Source organism: Phacochoerus africanus, chromosome 9 (genome assembly GCF_016906955.1).
Source record: "Phacochoerus africanus isolate WHEZ1 chromosome 9, ROS_Pafr_v1, whole genome shotgun sequence".
Taxonomy (NCBI): Eukaryota; Metazoa; Chordata; class Mammalia; order Artiodactyla; family Suidae; genus Phacochoerus; species Phacochoerus africanus.
Window position 1 is genome coordinate 21,915,175 of NC_062552.1, and position 10,726 is coordinate 21,925,900.

General features: G+C 39.8%; 1 protein-coding gene and 1 pseudogene across 1 annotated transcript; one reads left to right on the forward strand and one right to left on the reverse strand.

Moving 5' to 3' along the window:
- Positions 1–4,064: 4,064 nt before the first annotated feature.
- Positions 4,065–5,009, forward strand: LOC125136169 (putative olfactory receptor 2B8). Its single transcript, XM_047796872.1, has one exon. The coding sequence runs from the start codon at positions 4,065–4,067 to the stop codon at positions 5,007–5,009; it is 945 nt and encodes a 314-aa protein (XP_047652828.1).
- A 4,560-nt stretch (positions 5,010–9,569) lies between these two features.
- Positions 9,570–10,523, reverse strand: LOC125136167 (putative olfactory receptor 2B8; annotated as a pseudogene).
- Positions 10,524–10,726: the final 203 nt, after the last annotated feature.

The following is a 10,726-nucleotide window of genomic DNA, read 5'->3' on the forward strand; positions in this document are numbered from 1 at the left end:
GGTATGCTATTCACTAAGAGTTAAGTGCAAGACTGGAAGAGGAATCTGAACTCCAGATTAGCTGAACATCGCTTCACTAAAGAAATCAAAGAATGTGAGGAGTTTCTCTTCCAGTTCAAACCAATCCAACTGCTGGGTCTTATTAGTATGCAATATGACTTGATGTCTTAGATCTCTTAAGTGTGACAGAGGTGAGTTTGGGCAAACGACTTTACTGGACATTCATGCCAAGTAAGGGGACGTCCGTTTTTCCCCACTACACTAGACTTCTGCTGTCTACACACCATAAAGAATAAGAAAAATAGGAACACTATCAATAATAAACTAGGCAACTGTCATGATCAATACGTACCTGATTTATGAACTTGGAATAGGATAGAACTAATACCTGCGTCTTAGGCTTACCACTGCACACCAGGCATTTATAATTAGGAGTTGTTATAAGGTGATGGGCATGATTATATTACACTATTGCCATGGGGTGAATCTTGCCCACCCCATTCCAACCTCACCAAATGATCCTAAACCCAGATTCCTGTTAATGTGACCTTATTTGAAAACAGGGTCTCCGTAGATGTAATGAGGTTAAGATGAGGTCAGACTCATTAGCACGTTCCCTAATCCAATATAACTGATATTCTTACAAGAAAAACAGAACAGACAGAGAGGCAGGGACACCACCATGTGGCTGCTGAGGAAGGAACTGAAGGGGTGCAGCTGCAAGCCAAGGAACCCCTAAAATTGCCAGCAAACCACCAGGACCTAGAAAGGTACAAGGATCTATTCTCCCCTACAGGGCTCACAGGTCCTAGAGCACCTCGGGTTTGGACTTCCGGCCTCCAGAAGTGTGAGATAATAAACTTCTGTCATCCTAAAACTCCAGTTTGTAGTACGTACTGTGTTATAGCAGACCTGGAAAATAATACTACATGTTAATTTGTATTAAACATCTTTGTCAATATAATTCTACTTTTGTAGTTATAAGGAATTTCACATATTCTCGTCAGAAGGGATATTTCTTAGTTTGGATCACATTCTGTGTGTCACTGAGAAAAAATCATTTAAATCATGTTCCAGACTGGATTATGAGCTATTTCCATGATCTCTGAGAAACAGCCTATTCAAACACATTGCCAGACTCCCACCGGGCACCGTGATGGACCAGATGCACAAACACAGAGGAAAGAAGCAAAGGTAGGCACCAACAACATTTGATAAAATAAATTTTACTGACCGATGCCAGTTTTATGGTTCTAGATAATTTGATACTAGGCCTGAAAATATGCAAGGAATAGGAGTTAAGAACCACACTGTCAGAGTTACCGTTGTGGCTCAGCAGGTTAAAAACCCAATATAGAGCCTGTGAAGATGGGGCTCAATGGGTTAAGGATCAGGCATTGCTGCAAGCTGCAGCAAAGGTCACACATACGGCTCGGATTGACCATGGCTGTGGCTCTGGCATAGGCCAGCAGCTGCAGCTCCCATTTGACCCTTAGTCCCGGAACTTCAATATGCAGCAGGTGTAGGTGTAAGGAGGAAAAAAGAAAAAAAGGAAAAAAAAAAAAAAAGAATCATGCTGTCACTAAAGAATGTCCAAGGAATGGAGTTCCCTGTCGTGGCTCAGTGGTTAACAAATCCCACTAGGAACCATGAGGTTGCGGGTTCGATCCCTGGCCTTGCTCAGTGGGTTGAGGATACGGTGGGTTGAGGATCTGGCGTTGCCGCCACAGCTCGGATCCTGCGTTGCTATGGCTCTGGCGTAGGCAGGTGGCTACAGCTCTGATTCGACCCCTAGTCTGGGAACTTCCATATACCGTGGGAACGGACCCAAGAATGGCAAAAAGACAAAAAGACAAAAAGACAAAAAAAAAAAAAGAATGTCCAAGGATTGAGGAGAGCTTACTCAAAATAGGACAACAGATCTACTGGAACATTAAACCTACCAGGTTTCAGTAAAGAACTAAGGACATCATCTCCTTTATTTCTTTTTAAAACCTAATGACATTATCTCTATTATTTCAAAGTAGAAAGGGCCCGGATGTAGGAGTGGGAGGTCAGCCTTTAGAATCTCAAAGCTTGCACGGGCAGATTGATTCTTAGTATTCCAGTACCCGGATCCCCTTTTTTCTTTTTGCATTTTACGACTTTTTATTCCAAATTTATTTTATGCTTTGGCACCAGAGTAAGAACAGCCACCAAGATACCAAAACAATTACTTTAAAAATTAGGAATAAAAGCAATATGGGTACCAAGAAGCCAACAGAAGAGGCATAACTGACACGTAGAAAAGTATCCTCTTTCCTGGTCATGCATTTTGCTCTTGAAAAGTTTTATATTTACAAAAGAGAGAGTCCTGCAAGTTTCCATGCAAACCAGCATTAAAAATATATATATATAAAATTAGAATAGTTGACTACTTGTTAAGTGCTGTTCCAGATTTCATTTGTTTTCCACCTGCACATTTATAAATCTCTACAACTCCTAAATTTAGTTTCGATATCCTCTTACACTTTTTAAACTTCCTTCATATTTTCACGTATTCAACAAAATTATTGTCCAAGTCTACTAAATACACAAGACGCTTTTCTAGCGTATGGTGCTATTATGACATTTTCCTGTTCTTTAGGTATTATTTACTATTAAATTTGCCTCATGGTGTTGTGTGGGTATTTGTATGAGAGAGAGTGATTCCTAACATAAGACTAGATGACTTAATGGCAAACAGAATGATTAATGTGAGGTCTGCATTTAGAAGAAGTGCACACAGAGAAACTGAAGAAGAATATCTGCCCTATCACATTAAACAATTTTACAAGACTTTAAAGTGAAAGAAAAGGAAAAGGTAATTGGTAGTTTACTGGCTTTTTACTGAAAGTGGTATCAATGATGATTACTCAGCCTAGTCCTCCCTGAACGTGAAGTTTGGATACAACAAATTCTCAAATCATTTCTAATAGAAGATTCCCAATCCAGAGACATGATTACAGGCTCCACGCCAAAGCTTTCTTTGTTTTACACATTAGGATGTATTGCCCTCATTTAAATAAAATTGTAAATTCAATAGTAAATTTCATTATCTGTGCACCTCCAGAAAATATTTTTTCTCTACAGAAAAAATACAGGAGCACGAGAGCCAGTCTGAAATACTTCAAAGCTCAATGACGAAAAAAAAGTGGGGGATACAAGAGGTACATATTTGCAACTTATGTAGAAAAAACAATCAGATTTCATTTTTGGAGCGTCATGAGTTATCTTAATAGTTCACAATCATATATATAGTGTCCCTAGCAGTTTAGAACTCATGTTGTAAAGTCAGTTTGAATCCCGTCTCTGTAGTTTCTTAGGCACATCACTATGATAAAAACTAATCAGAGTTCCCTTGTGGCTTGGCAGGTTAAGGATTTGAAATTGTCACTGCTGTGGCTCAGGTTGCTGCTATGGTGCCGGCTCCAACCCTGGCCCAGGAACTTCTGCATGCTACAAGGGCAGCCAAAAATAGGGAAAAAAAAAAACCCTACTGAACCTCTTTAACTCGTAGTTCCCTCATCTATTTATTTGAAGCTCATAGAACTGTTGTGGCACAATGTATAGTACATGCTTAGGCCAGTGCCTGAAACATGGAAGATACTCACATACGTAGCTATCTAGCACCCTCTATCTTGCCAACAGGGAAGTAACGGTGAAAATGCCTCAATCTTCTAACCACTATTTACCCACTCTAGGAAAAAAGAGGTAGATTAAACACGCAAGATAAAAGCGTGGGTCCTGGAGTTCCCATCGTGGCGCAATGGAACTGAATCCGACTAGGAACCATGAGGTTTCAGGCTCGATCCCTGGCCTCACAAAGTGGGTTAAGGATCCGACATTGCCGTGAGCTGTAGTGTAGGTCGCAGATGCGGCTCAGATCTGGCATTGCTGTGGCTTTGGTATAGGCCCCTAGCAACAGCTCCGATTGGACCCCTAGCCTGGGAACCTCCACATGCCTCAGGTGCGGCCCTAAAAAGACAAAAGACCAAAAAAAAAAAAAAAGTGTGAGTCCTCTTAATTTCAACACCTAGACAACAATGGAGAGAGCTAATGACAGCACCTTCTCTGGATTCATTCTCCTGGGCTTCTCCAATCGGCCTCAGCTGGAAACCGCTCTGTCTGTGCTCATCCTGATCATCTACTTTTTGAGCTTCTTAGGCAATGGCACCATTATACTTCTGTCACTTGTGGATTCTCACCTCCACACCCCTATGTATTTCTTCCTCTCCAATCTCTCTTTTATGGATCTGTGTTTGACTACTTGCACTGTCCCCCAGACAGTGGCCAACTTTAAGGGAAAGGACAAGCGCATCACCTATGGTGGTTGTGTGACCCAGCTCTTCGTTGCCTTGGGGCTTGGGGGTGTAGAATGCGTCCTCCTGTCTGTCATGGCCTATGACCGCTATGCAGCTGTGTGCCGCCCACTCCACTACATGCTGATCATGCATCCTCAGCTTTGCTCGCAGCTGGTGGCAACTGCTTGGCTCACGGGGTTTGGCAGTTCTGTAGTACAGACAGCACTGACCATGACTCTTCCTCTCTGTGGCAAAAACCAAGTCGACCATTTCTTCTGTGAAGTTCCAGCGATGCTGAAACTGGCCTGCACCAACACCTCCATCAATGAGGCTGAAGTCTTTGCTGTCAGTGTCCTCTTCTTGGTGGTGCCCCTGTCACTTATCTTAGTGTCCTATGGCCACATTACCCATGCAGTCCTGAAGATAAAGTCAGCCCAGGGGAGGCGCAAGGCTTTTGGAACTTGTGGTTCTCACTTAATGGTAGTGACTGTTTTCTTCGGGACACTCATCTCCATGTACCTCCAGCCTCCCTCCAGTTACTCTCAGGATGTGAACAAAAGCATGGCGCTCTTCTATACTCTGGTGACTCCCCTGCTGAATCCCCTGATTTACACTTTGAGAAACAACGAAGTCAAAGGGGCACTAAGAAGACTAGTGAGGAGAACACCAGACTCGAGACAGAGCTAATGCAGGGCTTGCAGACTGAAACTCTAGTGCACTGGGAGACTTCTGAGTGACTAAAAAGGAGGACAGAATATACAGTGGAAGTATTGGAGGCTCTTTCCAAGATGGGGAGTAAATCCAGAGAGAGGTTAATTTCATACTAAAAATGACATCTTGTTAGCCAAGATGTTCTCTTTATATGCTTTAAAACAGAGTTCTCATTGAGTGGGCAAATTAATAAGGAAACTTTGCAAAGATAATCTTGCGAGACTATTTAACAATCCTCAGACACTTGAAACAGACACTGAAAACCACTCGGTAAGCATTATTTGTGACCTGCTAACATAGAATCTGGGGTGGGCTCCTGAAAAAGGCTTTGAAGACTAACAGTGACATCCCATTGATCATGAGTATCCCCCATAACCTAATCACTGGAAATGTCCAGGATGCTGCATTGAAACAAAAGCCATGGGTACAACAACTGAAGAGTTTCCCTCTCAAAAAAGGCTAAAACTGACCTCAGAAATGGTTGCCTAATCAGAACTTGCAGGTTTTAAGTACCTCATATTTTTCATTCAGTTCAGAATGTTTAAACTAAGTCCACCAAACAATGTAAATCAAGAATAGAATTGTTTTAAAAGACGCAAGGGTATCTAGTCCCTACAGTTATCTCAGGGACCACATTCTCTGATTCCTCTGATTTCAAGGGTCATACAACTTCTCATTTCTGCATTTACGCAGAGGCCCCCTTCCAGGCAAGCCAACATTCCCAAGACATCTCTATACACTGTAGTTCCCTGGGTCTGCCAAGACAGGTTTGAAATATGCTATAATACTAAAAAAGATGAAAGAAACTTTCATCTATAATACAGATGAGCATCAGAAAAGAACTCACCTGCAATGGAAAGAATTGACAGAGAACTTCTTCCCTCCTCAGTGACCCTGTTAAAAGCAGAATCCAGGCAAACATAAACTGCTGAAATCTATTGACTTGAAAATAAATGAGAATATTACAGAGGCTCCTATATACTGATTACTAATTATGTAATGTTTTCAGCAGGATAGACAGGATCTGTTTAAAGTATAGTAAACCTACAGCATACAGACTACAATCATTTTAAAAAGTAAAAGTCCTAAAGCCAAACAGGACCAGAAAGGTGACACAAATAAAGTAAGAAACTTCCAGGCCTTCTTTGTGCTGACTTGTACCATACAACTTAGAGACCCAAATTAAAAAATAATAGTAATAAGCATTACTTGTAGGAAGACGAACTCAAGAAGTAGTGTCTGACTTTAGGGGTTCATAGATATTGCATGTCTTGTTGCTTGGGTTAGAATTATTTTCTAATTGTTAGTAAAACTTGTACTGGTTAAGAACTGTGTTCCATGTGAGTCTGACTGAAATTTCAGGTGTCTGTGATCACTCATCACCTGAGCTGATGGTGTGTACCCTGTGTTCCTCAGAAGGCAAAAACAGTGAAAGAATTTTTTATTTTCTTTAGGCATACTAACAGTCATGAACTCCAGATGGGATGAAATAATTTAGCCAAGCCCTGAGTACAAACACTGCAACCATTTCACAGTTTTTGAGAATTCCAAAGGAAACAGTGCAAATAACTGGAACGACTTTGAAGTCAGCCTATATAGATGGACAGCTTGGAAAGGCAGAGTTCCTAGATACAATTTGAAAAAATTATAAAACAACACTGAACTTGTTGGGTACATGGTGTCTTTTCAGTGATTTTTTTTAAATTTTAGCTTAGAACCCAGAGATCATTATTATTTGTAATTTATTCCTAAGTATATGCACGTCAAAATGATATTCAAACATTTGCTTAGAAGTAATAAATCTGTTTTATAGCAGCATTTTGGGACTCCTTAAGAGCAGAGTAGTCAGAACAACAAGTTCTTGGCTTCGTGAGACCTTGAGGGTTTCTGCACCTGAGAAAATACATTTCAGGGATTTTGTTGTTTGTTGTCTGCACCCATGACATGCAGAAGTTCCTGGTCCAGGGATCCACCCTGAGCCACAGTAGTGACAACGATGAATCCGTAAATGCTAGGCCACCAGGGAACTCCATTTCAGGAATTTTAAAGTAAATATTTGGGCATAACTATCAAGATATGATTGAATACACTATGGAAAACAGTATGGAGGTTCCTCAGAAAACCAAATACAGAATTACCATATGATCCAGCAATCCCACTCCTGGGCATATATCCAGATAAAACATTCATTCAGAAAGATATATGCACCCCTATGTTCATGGCAGCACTATTCACAATAGCCAAGACACAAAAACAACCTAAATGTTCATCAGCAGATTAAAAGATTAAGAAGATGTGGTACATATACATAATGAAATACTACTCGACCATAAAAAAGAACTAAATAATGCCATTTGCAGCAACATGGATGCAAGTAGAAATTCTCATACTAAGTGAAGAAAGTCAGAAGGAGAAAAACAAATAACATATGATTCACTTATATGTGGAATCTAAAATATGGCACAAATGAACCTATCTACAGAACAGAAACAGACTCAAGAGACTTGAAGAACACACCTGTGGTTGCCAAGGGGGAGGAGGAGAGAGTGGGATGGACTGGGAGTTTGGGGTTAGTAGATGCAAACTATTACATTTAGAAGGGATAAGCAATGAGGTCCTACTGTATAGCACAGGGAACTATATATAATCACTTGTGATGGAGCATGATGGAGGATACTATGAAAAAAGAATGTATATATATGTATGACTGGGTCACTTTGCTGTACAGAAGAAATTGACAGAACATTGTAAATCAACTATAATAAAAAATATTTATTAAAAAGATATGATTGAATAATAAGGGCTAAACATTGGGGCTAAACAGCCTTCCAAACTGCTTTTAACCTGGCATTACTATAGCGTCAAAATACATGGTTTTGCAAGTGTTGATTTCAAGTGTGAATAGTGTGATGCTGTTAGACACCTAGGCATATAAATAGAATATTCATCATATATATAATTTACCCATACTGTCATTTCCAGCTTGGAAGATTTTCCATGAGCAAATCAGATGAGGGGGAACAAGACAAAGGAGGATGTTAGTTAGCTGCAAGGCTAGGGAACGGTGTGATAATTGTTATGCTTACATTTCTACTAAGAGACCCAAATGCATTTACTTGCTTTGTAGTACATGTTGGAAAAATCTACCAAAGATCATGACCATTTCTCTGATGTCGGCACTGTCAAAGTTCTAACCTCTGTTAGAAGTTACACTGCTCATGAAATTAAACATACACAGAAACCAGGAGCCATACTTAAAACAAATTTATACAGCAAAATGAGCCTGGGCAGGGCTCTAAGGGCTAAAAGGACAGATTAAGTATTTCTGAAATGTTTATATTGTTACTTATAATTCAGAACTCTATGACAGTTTATTCATAATTAGATAACTGTTAGTAAAGCTTAGGCATATATTTTTAATTAATAGTCACTTTATTTATTCTTTAAATTTCCTTCTGGTGAATCTCAGTAAGTTTCCACAAAACAAGGGATTTCCTGGGAATCAGGGGCCATTTTCAATATTTTATATTTCACTGAATTCAAATTTCATGGAGCCTTTGCCAGATGAAAGATTCAAGGTCCTGACCAATTGACACCTAAATCAAAGAGTTTATAAAATGGTATGAAGATGTTAACCTAAACATATATTACTGAAACTTTTGCCGCATTACAGTAGGTAAAATGTATAGAATATGAACTAGAGCTTGGGTCATATGCTATTCAGATATAATGTCCACAAAAGTCATTTTTAAAAGGAACTAAGTTGCTCACAAACTTAAAATAACCAACTTCCATATCTCACATCAGTATTTCTCCTATGTACAAAATTTGTATAAGCACTCCTCATGCTATGGACTACCATTGTCATTGACAGCAGTGCATCATACCCTTCACTCAGTGATTCCTTTGTACAGCCTTCTTTGAAATGATGCTACATAAAACGATTGCCTCGCTGGGGAGGTCAAAGTTGGGTCAACTATCTGAAAGGTTTTATCAAGATTAATGTAGTAAATTTTTCACTAATATTAGAGTTTGTTTTTCCCACAGTTTCTCCACTACTTCTGTTTTTAAAAAAGGACTTGATACAGTCAAACCATGGAATTTTTAATAGAACCATGATGAAAATGTAAGAATAATGGTATCCTTCTAGCAATTGTTAGAAAATGATAAAATATTGGTATTCCTTACACTGTTTCAGTGACTTCATATTTTTATTTTGGCTGTGCTTTCGTGTTACGTACTCATATGTCATTTTGCAAGAAGAAATGGAACCATGTTCCCAGATGGGAATGCAAATAAGAAAAATAATTAATATAAAGCTTTTAAAAATAATAAGTATAAAGCAGATGCTGTAGGAACACTGAATGTTGGGATGAATCAATAAACTTAGATTTTGAACATTCACTTTTAAAAAGGAATGAAGTAAAGAAATTCCCTTGAGAGTTTCCAGAGAAATTTTAGATGACACATGGGGGACACAAACATCTAGAGTTTTGACATTCAAGGTCCTTCCATTAAATTATCTTCCTCACCCCATCATCTGGAGGCAGAGTCCTTCCAAAGCATCCTCCTCATTGCTCCCTTCACTTCCTTGTTGCGCAGTGTATATATCAGGGGATTGATCATGGGGGTAATGGTGGTGTAGAAGAGAGATATGAACTTGCCCTGATCCTGGGAGTCCTTGTTGCTGGGATGAAGACAAGCATAGAGGGCTGAGCCATAGAACAGGGAGACCACTATCAGGTAGGATCCACATGTCCCAAATGCTTTTCTCTGCCCTGCAGAAGACTTTATTCTTAAGACTGCCCTCACAATGCCACCATAGGAGAACATTATTAATGTAACAGGTATGAAAAGAATGATGACGCTGGCAAAGAAGAGCTCAGACTCATTCACAGAGGTGTCAACACAGGCAAGCTTGAGCAAAGAAGGGACCTCACAAAAGAAGTGGTCTAATTCATTTCTCCCACAGAGTGGTAAAAGGAAGATGAGCACTGTCTCCAATAAGGAGGTGGCAAAACCAATGATCCATGAAGCAGAAGCCATCAGGGCACAGAGACGGGGGTGCATGATTACTGTGTAGTGAAGGGGCTTGCAAACAGCTGCATAGCGGTCAAGTGCCATAACTCCTAGGAGAATACATTCTGCACATCCCAATCCTAGAGCAATGCACAGCTGAACTACACAACCACCAAAGGAGATGGATTTGTCTGATCCTCTGAGATTAACCAGGAGCTGGGAGACAATGCTGGTAGTATAACACAGGTCCACAAAGCTTAGGTTGGAGAGGAAAAAGTACATAGGGGTGTGAAGTTGTGGGTCCACCTGGGACAATGCAATGATAGTTGAGTTTCCCAACAAAGTGAAGACGTAGAAGATCAAAAGAACCACAAAGAGGACCTGCTCCAGTTGAGGCCTGTCAGAGAAACCCAGCAGGATAAATCCAGTGAAAGAACTTCCATTTCTCTGTTCCATCCTGTGTTAGTACATGGTTCCTGTCAAGGCAAGACATTTAGCAAATTTTAAAGAGTATCTTCTCAAAAAGAGGCAAGATGAAGGAGATAATCTATCATGTTCAAAGACATGGCCATGGGATTTTACATTCAACTATTTGAATAAATAAACTATTCATTGAAATTTATATATATCAATTTTATATCAATTTGTTCTACACAATAACAAAAAATTTGACA